The 22,150-nt window shown below is 49.5% G+C and overlaps 1 protein-coding gene across 9 annotated transcripts in view; it reads left to right on the forward strand.

Moving 5' to 3' along the window:
- Window positions 1–22,150, forward strand: part of MGAT3 (beta-1,4-mannosyl-glycoprotein 4-beta-N-acetylglucosaminyltransferase) — a 30,562-nt gene that overhangs the window by 6,554 nt on the left and 1,858 nt on the right. For 3 of the 9 annotated variants that reach the window (XM_080347324.1, XM_080347326.1, XM_080347323.1), the window contains exons 2-3: window positions 13,989–15,494; window positions 20,749–20,848. In XM_080347324.1, coding sequence (XP_080203450.1) covers window positions 13,990–15,494; window positions 20,749–20,806 — 1,563 coding nt within the window. In that variant the 5' untranslated portion in view covers window position 13,989 and the 3' untranslated portion in view covers window positions 20,807–20,848. Of the gene's footprint in view, window positions 1–2,690; window positions 2,714–3,433; window positions 3,464–13,988; window positions 15,515–20,672; window positions 21,681–22,150 lie in introns of those variants that run through there. The other 6 variants (XM_080347325.1, XM_080347327.1, XR_013922316.1 and 3 more) reach the window with 6 other exon arrangements.

Consider the following 22,150-nt stretch of genomic DNA (forward strand, 5'->3'; position numbering starts at 1 on the left):
CAGATGCATTTATGAAATGCGTGTACTTCTGTAGAGTTTATGCCTGCAATAAGTGTGGTGTGTATAAGCAGTCATGGGTACAGCAGTTGTTCAGGACAGCGTGTGTAGATGTTATTGTGCATGTTCAGTGCATGAAGGACACACCTTAGGACAGACAAGTTTTTCTCTCTGTCCCTCCCTTGCCTTGACCTGTCAGCAGGCAGAAATAACTTTGTTTCATGGCCAGGTTTGTACCTGAGTTTTCAGCTTGCTGTCTCTGAGCTTCCTCCTGTCTTGAGAATAGCATCTTTAAGGTGCACCTGCTATCACAAATTGATACTTTTTCCCCCACCCCTGCCTTGGATCATAAAGGTGGAGGAAGGAAGTGGAGGGATTTGGTGATGGATAGATGGGGCAAGCTGGGCCAGCATTCATTTCTAAAGGCTGATTAGGTTTTAGGTGGAGTTAGTTGCTCTAAAATGAGCCCTTTGTACATTGTTGGAATCTGTGACCCAATCAGTGGGATGTAGCTGGAGGAGGTGGTGCTAACGAAGGCTGGTACAGCTGACAATAACTCTGACAGAAAGGATGGTGGAGGGCGTACTGACTGGCACGAGAGGCATCTTCATATCTCTAGGTTACTGGAAGGTGCCGGTTCATGTTATCAGACCTCAGTGTAGAAGAGTGTGGATAGTTGTCCCCACTTGCTTTTCCCTACTGTCACTATCACCCATCAGTTCTGCAACAAAAGGTCAGGCTGCATTATATTTGTCCTGGCGACAGGATGGCATCCTCTTGTACTACAACGAAGCGTTACAGTGGCATCTAAAATTTGGGGAAGATAGGCACACGGGGCGGTGCAATGCAAGGGGACGTGGGGTGCATCTGAGGAATGCCTGCTGTTCCCCATCCTGGATGTTCTTGGAAAGGTGATGAGGCATCTGCAGGGCACACGTGGACTGTGCTGTGGGGTTGGTGCTGCAGGCTGGCCTTGAGGAGCCTTGGCAGAGCTGCATGCGGGGGCAGCCCTGGGATCCTGCATGGCTCCAGGTCAGGTTTGGGGTGCTTTGATACAGTTAGGCAAGCATCTTGCCAGGACTGGGCTGTGCAGGTCAGCATGGTGCCACAGCAGCAATGCTGTGTGTGGTGCCAGGACCAGGTGCTTGTCCCAGGGGCTAGGGCAGAGTTGCAATCACAGAGCTGCTGAGTTCCCCTGGAGGATGTGGGAAGCGATGCCGTGTGCTGAAGCAGTGGTGTAGGGTACATAAAAGCATTCCATGCCTTCATCCCTGGCTGCAGCTCTCAGGAAAGCAGAAAAAATGATTACTTTCCTTTTCTGACTTTTTTGTGCTCCCTGCAGTGCAAATGCTTTACTTCCCTCGAGCTGCTCCTGAAGCACAACAGGTACCTCCTGCTTTTCAGACCTCTGAACACCTAAAACTGGGCAGGTGTATTTTTGTGCTCAGAAACTTGCCTGGTAGAGCTGATGGGTGAAAGGGAGTGTGGCACTGCACTCCAAGCTTTCATGAGGCAGGCTGAGGGAAGAAGCAGCATGAAGGAAACTGGCTGCCTTACAAAAAGCAAAGGATTGTTCTTGAGCTGTGATTTAGGAAGTGATTATTCCCTGCTTTGAGATAGGAAAAGTGACCTGAGCTGCTTGCTGTGGGGGCCTTGGCCTTTCATACTGAGAGAACCCCCACTGTTGAATAAGGAGCTTGATGAGCTCAGTTAATACTCCGTGTTTCCCCAACTAGGGGAGTGTCCTGGTCTGTTTCTAAATAGGCTTTTCTTCAAAAAATCAGCCATGGCTTTGGGGTATTATCAAACTGAGATCTGCCAGTAGTCTTTCAGCCTTTAATGTACAAGCTGCAAGCAGCAGGAGAGAGGGATGCGGCTGTCGAGAGGGAGAGAGGCAGTGGAGGCAACTCTTCCTTTTGAGGATCACCTGTGTCTTGCATTTTATGACAAGGTTTCTTTCCAAGGGCCTCAAAGCAACCCATTAAGCTTCTTTTAATTAGGCAAGCCCCTTACCTGGAGTAGAGGAGTGTGTCTCCCATCTCCCACCCAGGGAAACTGAGGCATGGAGCGAGTCTGTGATGTGCCCAGGGGCTCAGCAGGAGAGCAGCAACTGAAGTGCAACGCTTCCCGTATTTGCTTTGCTGATGTAGCCATCTCAGAAATCCCGGAGAACAGCCAGGTGCAGCTGCTGAGCCAGGGGTTATCGATAACTTTCTAGTCACTGCTTGGATCCTGCTGCCTTTTTCAACAGAGATATCGCCTCCTCCTTGATCTGCCCAATCTATAACCCCAGCTCCCTGCTGCCTTTCCCTTGGAGCGCCGTTTTCCCCTTGGTGTGTAAATCCTAACAGGTTGGGCCAGGGTTAGCAAGCAGAATCAGACTCTGCCATCTCTTTAAGGCTTTGTGGTAATTTTTATCTCGGGATATTGCTGCATGTGTCTTGCCCGATACCAAAGCTGCAGCGAGCAGATTTGAAGCATACTGTAAGACTAATGCAAATTAGAGGCGCTGCATAACGGCTTCGGCAACTGTGAAACCTGTGATCTGAACGCAGGTATCTGCTACGCTGACTTTATCTGCGCTAGGATCCCCTGTTTTGGCATGCAGATGCTGGAACTGAGCAGAAAACAAGAGAGACAGCGTGGCAAAGAAAGAGACATGAAAGGGAGTCTCTCCCTCTCCTGGATGCTGAGCCCTTTAAGAAAGAAGGGGAAGGTAAGCTGGAGCCCTGAGATTTTAAGCTGGTTGTTCTGAGCCTGAGGAGAGGGCTATGGCAGTGTTTTCAGTTCCTCTTTCCTCTGGCACAAAATGCTTCTTGCTGGGCAGCAGGGAGAAAGGAGAATGGAGACCCGTGCGGACTGAGCATGTTGGGCACAGACAGACCTCGGAGGCTGCGGGAGCTGGGAAAGGTAGGGAATTTGGAAGAAGGGTTTGCCTGCGCAGGGGCTGAGAGTGGATGGTGCTCACTGTGTATGAGAAGCCCTGTGTTCGTGGAGCTTGTAGTGTGAGGGCTGGCTCTGAGGCAGAGCAAAGGGCAGGGTAAATCGGGAGAACGGTGCCCTGGAGTGATCAGCATGAGCTGCACTCTGTTATTTAATGACCCCATTGCTGAGGGAAACCTCGCTGGCCCTGATATTCAGAGAGGCGACATCTCCCGAAGGCAAAGGAGTGAGGCAGAAAGGCAGACTGAGATTGTCTGCTTTCAGCTCAGCCTTCCCTGTACAGTATTTGTGCTAGCAAAACTGGTACTACTTTACTGCCTCTGTAGCATTTTCAGTTCCCTTTTTTCCTTCTCACCCACCCCAGCAGTTCTCTGCTCCCCACCTCGCCGTGCCAGGGCTGTCCAGCTGCAGCTCTCGCAGCAAACCGCGATCAATGGAGGCAAGGTGTACCGAGCAGCCTCACTTGAAGGGAACACCATTTGCTGCTTTTCTTCTGGGGCCATGTGAGGTCTCTGGAGAAGAGGTGGGTTAAAGGAATTGCTGCTTCAGCATCAGTGCTGTGTCCCCAAATACCTCCTGTCGTGCTGTTGTTCGGTGCAGGCCTGGCTGTTAGCAAGTGACTGTTGTGCTCTGAGATATGTGCTCCTGGCACGGAGCCTCTGTGGCCTCGAAATCCCTATCTAGCAGCAACTTTTGGAGCAAGGGTTGGCCACACCTGCATTCAGCTTGGCCAGGGGGACGATGGGATTGCTTTTGCATAATTTAGTAGTGTCTTAAATTATTTAGAGTGCAGTTGTGCTCTGGAACAGCGTCTTCTTGCTTCCCGTGAGTGCTTGGGGGGCAGGGAAGGGGAGTTTGTCAGGCATCCAGAGTCTGTCACTTAGCAAGAATTGCTGTGGGTTTCCTTTCTGCCCATGTTAGTTTCCATATGCCTTTGTGCAGCTGAACTGCCCTGAAAATCCAGTTCTGGTTTCCGTGTCACTCAGGTGTGTGGTATTGTCAAGCATCTCCGTGGCTTGGTACTGTGCGAGAAGTTCCTGAGTTCAGAGCTTGTCTTTGCAGTAAAGAGACGGTGTCAAGTTGGAGACAGCGAATCTGGTGCTTGGATTTGGTCCCTGACTCAATTACAGTGCTGTGGATCTGGGGCAGGGATCATCGGGCCTGCTCTCTAAACCATTCAGATGCTTGAGAGCTTTATTTTTCATTCAAAGGCCAATCTTGTCCTGCCAGAGTGTTTTTTAGTTTTGGCATGACGCAGTCCATTGGACTTTACAAGAGATCATCAGGACCTGAAGACCTGAGAGATCAGGTGGCTGAGTAGCAAACTGTGCAGATGAAATTCCCATCATTTCTCAGTGATTAAATCCAGAAGAGCAACCATTTGAGGGCAGAGGGAGACTTGGGGCAGTTTTTTTACAGGCTTCTGCAGCAGAGGAGGGTTGTGAAGATGAGCTGGGTGGGCTGAGCACCTGCTCCAGCCACGTATGAGCTTCACACCCTTTGGCTCTCTGCCTCGCTGTGGCAGGTTGCTGTACAATGGAGATGGGCTGTCCTGCTCCTGTCCTGCTTGTCCTGGCTACTTCAACATGACTGTGGCTTCCATCTTTGCATTACACATCCTTCTCCTTCACCAGAAATTTTCATGGTGGTCTTGCATATTAATTTTGTTATCATCTTCTTCCTTTCTGACCTGGCTGTGGCAGCTGACTTCTCAGAAACAGTTAGATTTCAATATAAATGTTTATGTTACTGGAAACCTGAAAGGGCTGAGGGTGGGGAGGGAAAGGAACTTGGCCTGTAATCAAGTGATTGTAACAGTAAACTGCTCTGTCTACTGTGTTGTTGAGTAGAAATGCTTGGCTTCCCTGTGTTTTATCTGCACTGTGTCAGTTTGTGGCTTTTGCATTTGGGAATGCATTGGCCAGACAATCACCAGATGTCCCTTGGACAAGCTATGCTGTGCCACCTGGCCCCAGCTTGGTTCTCAGGTTCTTCAGCCTGAAATAAACCCCATTCTTTCATCAAATGGTTTTACCTTATGTCAGCGATGTCAGCAACTGGCTAAATGCAAAATTCTTCCTCATCCTTCTCAAGAAATAAGGCGATGTGAGGGAAGAATGTGAATCCAAATAGTCCCAAAGCCTGAGTGATGTCCAGGATGGCATTTGATTTCACAGATGAAGGTGAGCTCTCTCCCTCTTTCCCCATAGACCTGCTCCCAGTCCTTTCCGCTCGGTTTAATCTGGAGATCAGGGTACTGCTTTGCTTAGTGAAAGGGAATGTTTGTACAGAAGAAGTAAACATATTGTTGAGACCCAGGCCTGCTGCAATGCCTGTAAACAAGATCCAGCCATCTGTGGGAGGCAGAAGAGAGATTTATGTGACCCTGAGTTAAGTGCATTAGGAGGCTTTTGATTTCATTCTGGGAAACTGACCCTTTTCGTGGTACCATATGCCTGTTACCAGCACAGAGCTGTTACTGAAGATTTGGTTCGTATGGATTTAATCGGAGGGGCTGTGATGCTGCAATCAGAAGCATTACATAAGCAGGGGCTTGTCTCTGCGAGCCCAAGCCCGGGGTGCGCTGCAGAGCCCGCGTGCCCTTTGTCCGCCCCATAGGTGGGAGTCTGGCCTGATTCACTTCTGCCTTGGGGCAAGGCATTGAAGAGCTCTCTGCCTATCAGCGCTTTCTTTCCGAAATAATAACAAAGTGAAGTGGCAGCGGGGGATCCAGGCGGCACTGTGTCGAGGTCTTGCTACGTCTTGAAAGAGGAAATGAAGAACAAAGGCAGAAGAGACAAATAAATGAGGGTCTGTTCTTGGTCCAAGATAAATTCCCATGCGTTCGTGTAACATTCTCGGGAAGACATGACGCTCCCAGGACTGGAGCAGATTTTTGAGAAATAAAAGGAAAGGGGAACGAGGTGAGAGAAGGGGGGGAGGGGTGTTGGGGATGGGGATAAGTGAGGAGAGACACCCTAGAGAAACCTCCCAGCATGGAGTCAGGTTTCGCTGGCTGTTCCTGGTGAAGAGGGGTTAATGCTCTTTGCATGAGATTGGCTGGTCACCAGACATTCAGAGGAGAAGAGGGATCTGGGGGCTGCCAAGCGGGACCCCTGTGGCCTGGGAAGAGGGGAAGGGAGAGGCTGGGAACGCTCTTCCAAACAGTAATAGATCGGCTACTGTGGGAAAGTGAGCACACTGCCAAACACCAAGTGGTTGGCAATGGATGGGGGAGGAAAGAGGGCAGGGATGGAGGGCCAGCTCTTCTCCGTGGCCTCTAGGATCTTGCTGCTGCTCCATGGCCTCTCTTTATTTATTGTCTTCCTTGGGGTTTAATTACTCCCCTTCTTGATCAGTCTCAGAGAGCTTTTTATCCCCGGGGATGCACAAACAACTGCCACCCGCTTCAAAAATAGCTGGAGGCAAGGTGGTGCCTGCCTGCGTGGGTCTGTGCACTCTACCCATCGCCATGGCATCAAGCGCTTCTTGCCTCCTTCCTCCTGTAACTGCCTCTCTCTGGGCCCACGGGGTGCTCACTCCCCTCACCTTCCTCTGGGCTGTCCAAGCTGCCCCTTCCTGTTGTTTGGGCTGTTCATTTGTCCCCAGGACCTGTCCTGCTGTCCTCTGCACAGGGCTTATGTGCAAGTGTTGGTCTGGCACATGTGTGCTCTTCACCCAAGGGCCCTCAGCTCCGAGGGTGATCTTGATTTGTGACTCGTACTCCACTTGCTTGGCACACATGGACTGCCTGCAAGGGTCTGCTTTGGAAGTAGCTACCTGCTGCTGCTTCTTCCAGATCCCTACTTGAAATGTGCTCCTTCTCTGATGCTGCTGAGAGGAGTTAGCGAGCTCATGGTAGCTGAACAGTGCTTAAAGCCCTGTAATTTTTAGTATCTGGGGATGTATCTACATGATACCACAGTTCTGGTGGGAAGTGAACTGGTGAAGTAATTTAGAAAGTTTCTGGTGGTCAACTGCTGTTCCCATGCCTGGGTGCTTTTTCTTGAAGTTTATTTTTAACCCAGTTAGATCTGCTGATTTGGTGTTACAAAGCAGATTTTCATACGATTGACAACTTGAATTCATACAACTGACAGCTGAGGGGTGGTGAGCTGTGAAGGTGGCGAGTGAGGGGAGAGAACCTATGGAACAACAGCCTGTGTTACCACACGCCTCACTTGAGGTCTCTGAACGCGTAATTTTCTTTTATCCTCAGACAAAATGGTTTTGTTCTGTCCCTCTCTGCAAGACACCGAGACTAGCTGGCAGTTCTTACATATTACTTTGCTTACCCTATGGCTTGTCTGAGGGATATAAGTTGCTCTTTTTTGTGTGTAGTTTAGTCCCCTTTCCCTATTTCTCATCTCATGATGAAGCATTTCTTCTCTGTACAACACCGCAGTACAGGAGCAGAAGAACCAGCCAACTCCATCTTGCACTGCTGTAACTGCTGCGCACTTGCAACAGTGAGCAGCAGCAGCGCTGTATTTGGCTGGGAGAAAGCCCTGGCATCCTCGGTGTGTGTGTGTCCTGCAGAGTGCAATGAGCCATGCCTCAGCTCACCCTGGTGTCCTGAGAGACCTGAGCGTGGAGCCAAGAGGTGATGCAATCTCCAGGCCCATCACAGCAGTCTTCATGGAACCAGATGTTTTGAGCAGGGTTGAGCAAGAGTCCTTCCAGGAGATCAGGCGTAAGTGAAGGAGTACTTAGAGTAGTGGTGCTAAGAAGTTTAAACCGTGGTTTCTGAGAGCATCTGAAGGATCAGTGTGTGCTGAGGCATCTCTGGAACCATGGAAGTTCCTATGGTGAGACTGGCTTTAGCTGGAGAGAGGAGATTAGTTACAAGGGAGCCCTGTACAGCTGAAGGATGCCGAGAAGCATATTTGAAAGATTCCAGTGGAGTTGGAAATCAATTTCAAGTTTTCTTTAGCATGTAGTACTGTACCCTTGTGATGTCCAAGTTCTTGGATAAAATTAAATAGATGTTGCATAGGCCATTATGGGATTTCAGTAGAATTTTCTAGTCTTCTTTGAGCAGATCTTCTTTTAAACCGGGGGCTGGAGAATGATATAATTATGCTGCTATTAGTATATGGTAGTTATAGTAAGAACAATCTGTTCAAGTGGAGGGTTTTTTAATGGACTCTGAAGGTGTTCAGATGCTGGTCTATTCTGCTGACTTCTGGAAGATCAGTCTTGAGCCAAAATCCTGTCAATAAAGACCATTGTATTACTGGGTCCCATGTGTTCTGTACAGAGGCTTAAGAGCTGCTTTGTCTCAGAGTGCACAGCTATCTCACTGCAGCTAGAGTTGTGGCATCTAAAATAACCGAGGCTTAGTCCACCAAAGATCTGGACAAGGCACTTGAGAGAACAGTGGAAACAGTGAAGGCCTGTGGAAAGCATGGAGTCCAAAGGTACTGTGCTTCCAGGAGCTGAAGAGGTGAGCTGCCACAGTACTTAAAAAGCTGTAGGGTTTGTATTGCATCCATCTTAGTTTCTGTATGCAACAGATCATAGCTACTGGCATGGAGCACTTTGTTTTCCTACAAGAGTGTGTGTGAGAAGAGACACCTGTTTTCTTTTTGACCACAGATGCTTCTGGATAGTTGAAGACTAGCAAGTCCTTGAACACAATCCTGAGGCTTGTGGTTGACATTATGTGTTATACATCACATGTCTGTCTTCAGTGGGAAGGTGAAGAGAATGCCTTGGCTTCTCAGCTATGCTTTCCCTCTTCCCTGGCCAACTTCGTCATTCATTACCTTGTGTAGATTCACCCTTTAGCTGTCGTTTGTTTGTTTTTTCTCCATCCAGTTTTCTTCCTGGCTTGATGGCATCTGTTAATTAGTGGTGTATGGATGGCAGCTGTGGAAGTCAAATGAATGCTGTTGTGACAACCAGCTAAGAGTGGTCACCATATATCTCTGCTCATCTCTCTATTGAAAGGGTGGGAAGGTGCTTAGGACAGAGCCTGGCTCTCCCTTAGCCTGACCTTACTTGAAGAGTATCTGTGCTGGATGACTTGCTCCAGCTGGTTGCATTGGCAGCAAGTCAGTGGCACCTTGTGGTCAGTTGCCTCGAAGCTGCAAAGGAAACACGTAGTATGAGGTATTGCTATTTTGCATTAGCACTGCGGGCAGTAGCTCTTGATGAAGGTTGCAGAAGAATGTTGTATTCTGTCCTTGAAGTTTAAATGGAAGACGATATGGACCTTGTACTGTGACTGCCGGAACTGCTGGCTGACATCCTCCTTGCTTGCAGTCCCTGAAAACAGCGTGGCATCTGTCACGTGAGAGAATTGCTGAGCCCCAGCTACCTTCTGGTACGTCCTACTCCTCTCCACTTTCCCTGCTGTCCAGCTTTGTAGGATAATCTTCTCTTTCAATCCTTAAGCAAAGCACAGTCCTGCTGTCCCTGAGCTAGTCACATTTCAGTTGTAGACAAATAGTAGGCTTTTATAGTTTCTCCTTACTTCTGTGGGTGTTTGCAGGACAAAAGTAAGTGGAGATGTTGGAGTGTTTTGGGGCACTGTGACCCTGATGAGTGTTGTGATGCCCGTGCCCTGTGGATGGCAGGTGGACTAGTATAACACTTAACGGGTGGAGCCTCTTCACTTGCCTCTAGCTGGAGCAGAGACAGAGGGAGTTTGGCCCTCAGTCTGAAGTGGGGGCTCAAATCATGCTGGATTTTAATCTGCTGTGTGAAAGCAATTCTAATTTGAATTGTTGCTTTCTGTTGAAGTGCCTGAGTGATGGGCAAATATGTTACTGCATGGGTGTTATGGGATAACTTCAGGCAGAGGAGATGAGCATCTCTGTATCAGGGATAAAACAGAAGCTTCTATTCTGACTTGTTTTCCACAGCAGTTTTTCTCCTGTAACCGCAGGAGAGGTCTAGGGAGTCCTGTGCCCTAATGAGATGGAGTGTGGGGTGTCATGCAGCCAGCAGCCTGTTGCATGGCCTCTTGCCAGTGTCCTCCACAAGAGAACATTAGGACTGGTGCATTGCCAGCTCTTAGCAGTGCATGTCTTTCTGGCTTCTTGAAAATCAGGATATGATTTCAAGATGGTATAAATCAACTGGTCATTTGATATAATGGCAAAATAGAATGTTAACAGGTGCTTGGAGATAACTCATGTGCCTACCACTTCTAGCTTTACTCCTTCTCTGAAAGCCCTTCCCCTGCATGGTAGGGACATAACTTCTTCAAGCAAGGGATGCCTTACAAAAAGAAGCTTTCTTCTTCTCTTGCTGAGACTGAATGCTGCTGAAGGGGTTTATAACTGCATGTTCCCAAAAGAGCTTTGTCTTAATGGATCTGATTGTCCATACTCCTCCTGGCTTTTTCTCACTGTAGTTTTTAACCTGACAGTAACTTGGTCACTCTTCCTGACATCAAGTTGATTTTTTTTCTTTGTTTGTTAGGGTTTTTTTGTTTTTGTGGTTTTTTTCCCCCTCCTCGCTCAATTGTCAGAAGGGAAATAGCTCTTCATGCTGTCTTCTGTGTTCCTGGTAACTGATGCCTGCTTTGTGACAGAGCAGCTAGGCTCTTTTATGATAAGCTGAGATGTCTCCCTGACTGGTACCTCCATTCTCCTTTCCACCACATGCAAATGTTCTGGATGAGGAAGGTGGGTAATAACATCTTCCTCCCCTGCTGGCCTTTGTCTCCAATTAGCTGCCACTCAATGACACATCTTTCACTGCAGCACTGGTCAGAGGATATGGGAAGGAATATCTGAGTGATGGATTTTAGCATCTTGGCCCACCCAAGGGTGCAGGAGCTCTTTCCACTCCCTGGCAAAGGAATCTCTGGCATGTGAGAACGGAGATGGTTCCCAGGGAAGAGGTTTTGAAGAGGACGTGGCTTGCTTCTTGGCTTCCCTTCTTTTAGGAGGGGATAAGAAATGTGTTCATGTTCCTACTCACTAACAAAGAACTGAGCAGTGGAAGTTGCCTCCTGGGACGTGTCTGCAGCAAAACAGCAGAGGGTACTGCAGGGCCATCTTGCTTTGGCAGAGCTGCAGGGAGGTCTGTGCGCACCAGCCCGGCTCTCCTGGGCGCAGACGGTGTAACCGGGAGGCAGCGCAGCCCTGAACGGGCTGATCTGTGCCAGCGGGTGAAGAGCTGCTGAGCCTGACAGATACTGATGTATGCAAATGTCAAGTGAGGAAAATATGCTTTACCTCCTAAAACCAGGCATCCTGCTATGTTGACACGACTTGCCACACCCCAGGAAAGTGAAGCAGTTTGAATGTCAAGAGTTATGACCTTTTGTCTGGGAATTTCCCGTGGCTTGCATGGTGTCACAGCCAGCTGCGAACAAGATGGAGATGTGCTTCATGTGACTCGTTCAGCACCTGGGCTGGCCCAGAGGAACCTGGCTACTCTGCATTTAAGTTTCCTGTAGGAAATGGAGTGAAGCGGGAATTACCTGGCAGCCATTGGAATTGCCTTATTGGAGCAGGCCAGCTGTTCGTCTTGACCAGGCTTTAGCATCTGAGAGGTACCCAGTGTCTGGAGGTAAAACCTCATAGTGCAGGATGCCTGATTGGAGAAAGCTGTACTAATTAACCAGCAAAGGACGTTATCTCCTAACAGCCAGTTGCTGTTAATTCAGCGTTTTCAGCTTCCTTGTGCCCTTTTCTTCCCCACACTTGAAGAAAGAACAATAGCTGGTGACCTGTAAGGAAAGGCACTAGTTACTCCTCTACCTTGCAAGTGATCTCACTGCTCCAGCAAGACATCAACAGAGTCTTAAGAAAAAATGCCCTGGACACAACGAGATGCTCTTGGGGCTCTTCTGCAGCCCCTTGTTTTGCCCCCATGAAGAAAGCTTGCCAGCAGTCCCCAAGATGGTCCTTTATGGCTTTGAGTGGGAGAACATCCAGCACCTTCATGGCTCGGCCACCACAAAGATGGCCTCCCACCAGTTGGGCCACAACCAAGTTGGGCTGTGGAGCTGTGGCAGGAGGTGAGGGCCTGCCCTGGTGTGGTCTCCTGAGGAGAGTTGCCATTTCTTCCTTCCCTGCCTGACAAGATGACCTCCTGGGGGCACACAACACCGGGACCCTGCCCCTCTGCTGACCCCTGGCATGTTGAAGTATATAAAAAACTGTAATAAACATTAACAAATAGGATCAAGCTCTTATATATATATATATGTATATTTGCTTGTTTTATGTATTGTGGGGATTTTTTTCTTCCTATGTCAATGCTGTAACTTTCCCACTAGCTTCAGGCTCAAGTCCCACCCTTCAGAGCTTGGCGTGAGGCTCCTCACCCTGCCACCCAAGTATGGGGGATGGTGTCAGTGGTGCTGCTCACTTAAAAGGTGACTGCAAAGTGCCCAGAAATGCTTGTCACTGAGCTGTAAGGTATAACCGTGGACAACCCCTCTAACAAAGTCCATATCAAAGGCACATGTTGAGAGCCGGATATGTTTTCCTTTGGGCAGTTGCCATCTGTCTGAATGTTTTATGGCTTTCTACTTCAGTATTAAATTCTGTCCAAGTTAATCAGTAAATTTGCTTTGCTGCATTTTACTTGAATACTTTCTGAAGCAGTAGGAGTGGGCTGGGTGCTTCTTCCTTTTGCTCCCACACCCAGAGCCTGCGTGGCCACAAGGAGCCTGGCTGTGGGGCTGGTGGCATGGGGTGGCTGCCCTGCGTCCCCTGGGGTTGGGGACAGCCTCCTTGAAGGCATCGCCAGCACCACTGGGCACTGGGTGGAGGGCTTATCAGTGATGCCACAGGGTGTATGGTGCCTCCTGGGAACTTTGGGGGGATGGTACCAGGGCACAGAACCACTGCGGAGGAGTGTGGCGTGGAGGGGACATAGTGGTGCATGTTGTGTGTATGGGGCTTGGTCCTGCCTCTTCACCTGCTGCTGCATGGAGGGTTTCATGCTCCTGGGAGGAGAAGAAAGCCTCTGTGGTACAAAGGGCTTTTGTGTGACCTTGTTCCTCTGCTCACCTTTGTACTAGCCTTCCCTTCTCTAAGGAGCAGAAGGTGAGTGTCTTTTCTTCTTTCCTCAGGTGAGCTTAATTCATTCTTTTTTGGTTGGTTGATCTTTTTGGCTTCTTCATGGATTAGTTTTCAATCACTTCTCCGCCTGACAGCAGCTCTGCACTCCCTGCCGGGGCTGGAGGAGGGCAGGCGGTGTAGGCTGAGGAAGAAGGCAATACTTTGTGGTGTTTGAAATGAGGGGCTCTCCACCACTGGCTTCTTGCTGGCCTAGCGTGGATCTGTCAGGGTGGACAGTATTACCAGTGGAGACAGCCAGGTGTTTATTTGAGCTGCTTTGATCCAGATGCAAAAAAAACCCTAAGAATTTGGTTAAAGCAAAGGGCAACATACAGTGGACTTCAAAAGGAGAGGAGGAGAGTAAAGGTGACAATCTTTATTGTATTTTTATTTTCTCGTTCACCATGTGAACTTGGGTAGCATTTCCTACGAACAAGAGCGGTTTTTAGGGTGTGTGTTGAGTAAACGCTGAAAAGATCTGGGGAGCGTAGGGTTTTCCTGGCTGTGGCAGCATGGCTAATGATCTCAGTCCTTTAAAACTGCCACTCTGGTCATGTTTCAACCATGTACCCCCTACTCCCTCTCATACCTCCTGCTCCCTCTTCATCTCCCCCCAACCCTCTGGTGACGCAGGGCCTGAGGAGTGCAGTGTTCATTTTGTTTCCATCAATGAGTAGGGACAAGTCTGCCGAGTGTAGCAAGTTCACTAGATCATTAGTTCCTGTTACTTTGGATTTCCTGGCTTTCTACTCTGTCACCAGAGCTTTCCTTGTCTTTGTGAGTTTATACGACTGTGACTGACCTAGAAGTTCACCTTGGTGTAACCCCGCTGGGGCAAAAGGTCTACTGAAGATGGCGGGGTTTGGGAGGAGTAGTTCTTGGATTCAAGTCTCAAAAGACGTATACTGAATGTGGACCAGCTTCCTCCCATCCCCAACCTGTGTTTCAATCAGTGGTAAACTTTTTGCACATTAGTAACTATTGAATGTGACTTTCCTTTTCATGGCTTTTCCACAGGATGAAGATGAGACGCCATAAGCTCTTTCTGACTCTCTGCATGGCTGGTCTCTGCCTTATCTCCTTCTTGCACTTCCTCAAGGCCCTTTCCTATGTCACCTTCCCCCGGGAGCTGGCTTCACTTAGTCCCAACCTCGTCTCCAGCTTCTTCTGGAACAATGCCCCCGTCACCCCTCAGGTCAGCCCTGAGCCCGGGGGTGCCGAGTTGCTCCGCACACCCCTCTACTCACACTCCCCCTTGCTCCAGCCCCTGCCCCCCAGCAGAGCCAGCGAAGAGCTGCACAAAGCTGAGTTCATGCTGTCGGAAGACACAACAGAATATTTTGTCCGTACCAAAGCCGGCGGCGTTTGCTTTAAACCAGGCACCAAGGTGCTGGAGAAGCCACCCATGGGAGGGCGGCCAGAGGAGCAAGGGGACGGTGCCTCCTCGGGGCGGCCGGTTCGCAAGCCGCTGAGCGCCGGCGCGACCAAGCGGCGCAAGTGGGTGGAATGCGTCTGCTTGCCAGGCTGGCACGGCCCCAGCTGCGGGGTCCCTACTGTGGTCCAGTACTCCAACCTGCCCACCAAGGACCGTCTTGTACCGCGGGTGACCCCCCGGAGGGTCATCAACGCTATCAACGTCAACCATGAGTTTGACCTGCTGGATGTCCGCTTCCATGAGCTGGGGGACGTGGTGGATGTCTTTGTGGTGTGCGAGTCAAACTTCACAGCCTACGGAGAGCCGCGGCCCCTCAAGTTCCGCGAGATGCTCCTCAACGGCTCCTTCGACTACATCCGCCACAAGGTGCTCTACGTCTTCCTGGACCACTTCCCCCCCGGCGGCCGCCAGGACGGCTGGATTGCTGATGATTACCTGCGCACCTTTCTCACCCGAGATGGGATCTCTCGCCTCCGCAACCTGCGCCCGGATGATGTCTTTGTCATCGATGATGCCGATGAGATCCCAGCCCGTGACGGTGTGCTCTTCCTCAAGCTCTACGATGGCTGGACGGAGCCCTTCGCCTTTCATATGCGCAAGTCACTCTATGGCTTCTTCTGGAAGCAACCAGGCACCTTGGAGGTGGTCTCAGGCTGCACCATGGGGATGCTGCAGGCCGTCTACGCTACTGATGGGATCCGTCTGCGACGCCGCGAGTACTACACCATGCCTGGCTTTCGGCAGTACGAGAACAGCACAGGACACATCCTGGTGCAGTGGTCGCTGGGCAGCCCACTCCACTTTGCTGGCTGGCACTGCTCATGGTGTTTCACCCCAGAGGGGATCTACTTCAAACTGGTTTCAGCTCAGAACGGGGACTTCCCCCGCTGGGGTGACTACGAGGATAAACGAGACCTCAATTATATCCGGGAGCTGATCCGGACTGGTGGCTGGTTCGATGGTACTACACAGGAGTATCCCCCCGCCGACCCCAAGGAGCAGATGTACGCTCCCAAATACCTGCTCAAGAACTACCAGCGGTTCCACTACTTGTTGGAGAACCCCTACCGAAAAACAGAGGGCACTGGGTGAGGCCACCAGGGCTCAGGTGGGAAATCAGAACTTCACGGCAAAGGGAAAGAGTCAGATGTTTTCATACGTTCCTGTTTTGGTTTTCTTTGGTTGTGGGTGGGGTGTGCCATTCTGGGGTGTCTGCCCTCCTTCCCTTCCTCCCTTCCTTCTCTTCTTCCCTTCATCCCAGGCTGACCCTGAGCACACAAATTCCTCAGTTGTGTGAAGGGCAGGAGGAAGAGAGATGTTGGGGACCTACTGTGGCAGTAGCATAAAGCCTTTTCTGCCATCTCCCGGACCTCTCCTGCTGGCTGAAGAGAATCTCTGCAGCCAGCTGGTGGATTTTCCTCTGGGGGAGGCTGGGAGGGTCCCAAGGGGAGGGAGGGCAGCTGTTCCCATCCACCCTCGTCCTTTGTGGATCAGAGCAAGCACAGATGTGAGTGTGAGTCAGCAGGCACAAACTGATGTGAGTGGTCACGTGTGCAGATGTGTCGCAGGCATTTTTTGGATGAGTGAATGTGCAAAAGCATCTCAGTATGCATTTATTTTTTTGTATATCTCTATATTAAGAGAGTATATTGGGGAAGGGAAATCCTTTGCTTCCAAGGTGTTCTCCCCTCCTCCCGCAGGCTTAATGCATCTGTCCTGGGCTGTGTCTTGGCCTCATGCTCTACCAGTCCTGGAGCAGGCAGATGGGAAGCAGAGGAGAAAGCTGGGGTTTTATTTTTACTTTTTTTTAAACTCCTTTTTCTCCCCTGCAACACTACACTGGCTTGGCCCACAGAAGCTGAAGCATTTTCCCTGCAGTATGTGTTTCTTTTGGGGCTGGGATAAGCTGCAGGGGACTTAGATGGTGGAAGTGTACGTTTACAAGTGCATGGTTTCCTATGTGCATGAGTGCTAACATGCATGGTTTTGGTATGCACGTGGGCGTTTGTTACCAGTATTGGGGGGGAAGGGGACATAGTTGGGCTTGTGTGTGTGCTTTCAGGAAATGGTGGGATCCAGAAGCTGTGATCTGTCTCAGCATGGATGACTTTTTGGGGAATTCACAGGAGAGGGCCAGCGAGAGTGTTGGCTCTGCATAGCAGTGCTACACACGTGGGACTGTTGCATGACACTCTGGCTGGCTCTGCAGCCCTACGGGCTGTGCCTGTTGCAGGGCTGCTGCTTACATGTGCTGGCTATTCCTTCTTGCCATGGGGTAAAAGGGAGAGGAGAAGGGCAAAGCTCTGAGTCAGAGATGGGTGTTGGGAAACACTGAGCACAAGATCCATCTGTCTACTCTCAGGGGGTGAGGGAGCTTGTGGAGAAAGCGGCAGACTCCCCCTGAGACCAAGAGCCTGTTTTAGGATCACCATCTAATCCAGAGAGCATGTGCAGCCTGGGCCATGCAGAGGAGAGGGGATCTAGGATGACATTATTCGCAGCTGGTTGGGCCAGTGTTTGCTCAGAGTTTGCCAGTGGTGGGTAGTCAGGATCTGGCCCGTTGTTGCATTGGGTTGATTCAGCTGATTGAGGGGGCAGATCCACGTTTCCACCCTTACCACCCTCCCTTAGCAGATGGCTTGACAGGCTGCCCGGAGCCTGGGCTGTAGTGGGCAGAGGGTGAAAAACATTATGAACTTGCTCTGTTAGCCTCATGTTCCAAGCAGAGAAGTGAGGATCATATGATGGAGGAGGAGGAAGTTGTTGGCATCAGGAAGAGTGACCTTGACATCAGGCCAGCTGTGCTGAAGCGGGAGGGTTTCCATTGCTGTTAACTCAGGGCTCCATATTTCTATGTTGTCCAGCCCATTCCCACCCTTGTGCCTCATTTCTATCTCTAGATCTCTTTTTCTTTCTCCTATTCCCCTCCCTAGAGAAGTGAGAAACGTCAACAAAAATAAGCTGATTGCCTAATAAGACTGAAACTAGAAAAGAATGAAGATGAACATCTTTTTCTGATCAAACTGAGATGGATTTCATCTTAGCTCCTTCCCCATCTCATGTGCCATGAGCACTGCTTAGAAGAACTGAAGGACCCTCTTTTTTGAGTTTTGTTGTTGTTGTTGTTTTGTAAATCACTATTCTCACTTCTGATGTGTCTTCCCTACAGGAAGAAAAGCCCCTTTGAGAACTGAGTGAAGGGAGAAGCTTTAGCAGGCAGAACGCTCTTCCCACGAAGGGAGGGAGTCGTGTCACAGTTATGGGGTCCCTGTGCCAAGTGGCTGCATGGAGCTCTTGGGCATAGAGAGATTACAGAGAAATGGGGACCCAGCTGAGGAAGGAGGAACCTGCATTGAGCAAGATGAGAGCAGTGGCACTGAGGCTGCAGTGCAAGAGGAATGCACTTTCCCCAGGGGCAGCTGCAGGAGAGCAGGTGGGATCAGCTCACGGGATTCAGCAGCAGTAAAGTATGGAAGGAAGAAGCTATTTTTCATTGTTATTCTTGGAAGGGAGCCTGAGAGACACTGTGAGGTAAGGCAAAGCCAAAGGTCTGTGACATAACACCACAAGCCCAGTGCCAGGCCTTGCTGAAGACAGGAGAGAACGAGAAGTCAGTCTGTGCATGGGTGCTTTGGGAGCACCAGAGCCCTGTGAATCAGGGGAAAAAGTACATGTGTGCTGGGGCTGCACCTCATTATCTTCTACAGAGCAGCCTCTACCCCGATAGCAGCCCTTCCTGTGCATGGGTGTTTTGGGGGATTTTTAGCACACTGCAACTCATGGTTTCACCACTGAGGTATGACCCTTGTCTGCTCCGAGTTTCAGATGAGCCCACAGCTGCAATATCTGGATCTCCTACTCCTGAAGTACAGCCTGTTGCCTTCTCTCCTCTCTCCTCCATTATTTTCTCCATCATTCTCTGCCTCTCCCTCCAAATTTCCTCTCCCTTCTACCCCTTGGGCAGGAGAAGGTTCTGTTGGAAGAGCAGCACTGGGACTCTTCTGCAGGACTCTGGCCCTGTCCTCCCCTTGGACTTACTGATTTCCTTATTCTTAGGGAATTAAATTTAAAACAGACTCTTGTTGTGGTGGGAGGAAGGGACTTTACAGAATAAATGCATTCTTTTTTCTTATTTCTCAAGAATCGTTTAAACAATTTTTGATTTAAGGCCAAACCAGTCAATATTTCTGACTAATTTTTGTCTGACTAACGCTGTGTTTGTCATCCTTAGGGAGCCAGAGTGTTTGTCATTAAAAACCTTCCTTCTTGTCCCTGGAGGGGACGTGGACTAGCAAGCTGACTTTTGCACAGTGATTTCCTGAGGTGGCAGCTTCCCTTGTGCCAGCCTTGCCTATACTGCTGCGCTGGGACCTCCACAGCCAGGGGGAACAGCCACCCTCCCAGACAACCTGCACAAGAGGGAACCCAAAAGCCTGTGGGGGTGTGGGGTGGTGAGAGAGGCAGAGGAGGAGGCAGGTGGTTGTGTATCACATCCTCATTTCCCAACGTGGAACTCTTTGAGGCTCCTTGCTCATGTGTGAACCAGGTACTGAGGTTTGAGAGGGGAAGGACTGAAAAAAAGCACATCCTGCCCCTGGGCTGGAGCTGGGATCAGGCCACCAGAGCTTGGTGTCTGTTGGTTGTTGCAGCCATGAGCAGCGAAGCCACGTGCCCGCTGCCACTCTGGGAGTGAAGCCGTCTGCTGGAGGAGGGTTAAGCATCGCCAGCCTTTCCCTGCAGCCCTTTTCAGCTCTGTGCATTTTCTTGCCCAAAACCTTTCCACCTTCAAATTAATTGGTGCAAATGAGGGCCACGTAGTAGGTGAAGCAGTGTGTAGCATCCGCAAGCCCTGCGCTTCTCTCTCTCTGCCCATCTCTTGCCTTTCTTTGTGCTTTTCACCTAAAAAAGGGATTGTGTGCCTGTGCATGGCTTTGGGGTGGGGAGCTCATCTTCCTCCTTCACCCCAGGTGAAGGGGAGGATGTGCACTTTGGTGGACCTGCAGCAGGTGAGCTTGCAGAAGCAGAGGGAACAGGGTAGGTCAGCTGTCTCTGCTCCCCCAGAGGACTGGGGGTTATGCTGTACCCAAGTGAGGGACAGAAAAGATGGTGTGGTTTGGTGCCTGTGTGGTTGGTATGAAAGGCGACATGCTCAGGTCCACTCTCACTGTTGCTTTCTCTGATCCCTGTGTCCTGCTGAGGTGTTTGCTGTCGTGCAGCTCAGGCCAGCCTGCTCTTTGTGTCTCTGTGGTGGGGAAACGAGGGGACCTCTGGGTAATGTGTGAGTTGGGGTGGTGGGAGCATGTCAGAGCAGATGGGTATTTGTTCCCTTCTGCCCCCCTTTCAGTGTATCCTTGTGGGATGGTGGGGTCTTTTCCTCTCCCAAACATCTCCTGGGCTCTATCCCCATCTCCCAGCTCGTGCCAGTGAACTCTGTGGCTGCTGCGCCTCTGCACTGTGATGACACATGTCCGGGGTCACCCCTGGTCTTATTAGTGAACACAGGTGGTGAGGAGGGAAGGGATGGCTTGTCCTGGCTTCACTGACCTCAAACCTTGGTGGGAAGGGAGGGAAGTGAGTGGGAGAATGGTTCCCAAATCCCCTCATCAATGTGTCGTCTTTCATACCCCCACCCCCAAAAAAAAACCAAACCCACCTTCCTTCTGATTTCTGAAATGTTGGACAAACTTGCTCTTATTATGAAAACAGGGGGAGCTGGAGGTAAGGGGTGGCAGGAGAGGCTTGGATCCAGCACCAAGAACGGGGAGCTGTTTCTAATGCAATACACTGACATTAAAAGCTTTGGGGACTACAGATAATGGCTCAAGAAGGGATTTGGAATACTCTGAGGCTAAGAATTCGAACTGCTGCTTTTTCCTTCCTGTGCGGATGATGATGCAGTATCATCCTGGAGGTGATCCAGCAGCGCTTCCGTGCCTGGGGTCCACCTGGACCTACTGGTGGTGTAGCCCCAGAACACCCTGCTTTGGCAAAAGAATGCGTGGATTTGCCAAAAATAAAAGAGAAAAAAACAAAAAGAAATTAGGAGTGTCTGCAAAGCTCCTTTCCACTCTGTAATTTATAAACTGCAAGTAATAATGAACTTTTTGTAAGGATAAATCAAATGTACATTCTGAAATCATTTTCTCTGTAAATGGTTGGATTTCATTTCGCCCTTAAAGGGATGCTTAAAAGGAGGAGATAATTAAAAAATAAAAAATTTACAAAGTATGAAAGGAAACCAAGGCTTGTGTGTGTGTGTTTGGCAGCTTTTATTTCTGATCACCTGGCAGAGGGGCTGCTGGAAAACAGAGCAAGGGATGTTGCTGCTTTCCACCTTGGCAGGACCATGTTCCTGAGGAGACTGAGGAGGAGCCTGGCTGTTTTGGGGAATGATTCCTGATTTTATGGGCCCACGTCAGACTCATGATCTTCTGCACATTAGGTGAGTGTGAGTAGTACAGGCACGGAAGTGGGGAACGATGGCTGCCAAGGGGCTTTCGGAAGAGCTGGTGGAGGTGGGAACCAGCATCACTGCTCATGAAGGGGTCCCTTGTTACCTTCTCCTCTCCCTTGGATGCATCCACTTTTTCAAGTAAAGCTGTGAAAACCCTGCAGCCCCAAATTAAACCTTTCCCCAGACATGTCTCTCTGGTAGCTGACTTTCCGGCACGCTGTGTGAGAGAATGTGACCTCCTTGTTTTAGCTTATTTTTAAACCCATCTCATGTAATTTTGGCTGTTCCCATTAGTCAGTATCAAAGCCTGGTCCTGCTCTGAATCCTCCGAAGCATCTGGTCTCAGAAGTGCCTTTGGCAAGGACCTTTTGCAAACTTATGTGATATCTCATAGCTATTTCACTTTTTGCCATTTTAAGTGTCTTACACTTCAGGTTCATTCCTGATCCCATTTAGAGATAGTGACTAAATACCATAGATTAGTTTCCTTATAATCATTAGATCCAGCACTTTCTGTCTTCTTTTTCTCTTCCACATCAGTCTCACATTTTCAATTCTCTTGTGGAATGGTCTCCATTAAACTGGAGACTTGCATTGTGCATTGCTTAATGCTGCTTCTGTCTCTGGAACAAAAGCCCTGGAATAAATATTAACAATTAAAATTTGCTATCAAGAGTTTTTAGTATTCTTAGTGATTGCCATATTTTTGTGCTTGAATAGGGATAATCTAAAAATAGATGATTGCTAGAATGCCCGAGCTTTCCATTTTTCAAGAGGGAAAGATAAGGCCAATGGCAATTTAGCAAGACAATTTAAGAAATGAGAGTTGACTGGGTCAAAGGTTCTTCCATGTATTTTTCTTGCTTCCAATACAAAATCTTTTACTGACATTTATTTTAAGAACTAATATAAATGACATTTCTTCAGTTTCTTGCAAGGTTTTAAAATAAGACATTGACAGAACTCAGGACCTTTTTCCTGTAATGAGCAGGGACATCTTCAACTAGATGACGTTGCTCAGAGCCCCGTCCAGCCTTGAATGTCTCCAGGGATGAGGCATCTACTGCCTCTCTGGGCAACCTGTGCCGGTGTTTCACCACCCTCACTGGAAAAAATGTATTTCTTTTGGTGTCTTGAGACTCTCTCAAGACATCAAAAGGGATCTTGGTATGCGCAGTGTGCACCCTGGGTGTGGAGCCTTAAGTGCCATATTGAACAAGCAGCATGCAAGCCTTCTGAAGCCAAATAAATCCCATGTGTTTTACAGAATTTCAGGACCCCAACAGGTGT

Source organism: Nesoenas mayeri (assembly GCF_963082525.1).
Source record: "Nesoenas mayeri genome assembly, chromosome: 1".
NCBI classification, from domain to species: Eukaryota; Metazoa; Chordata; class Aves; order Columbiformes; family Columbidae; genus Nesoenas; species Nesoenas mayeri.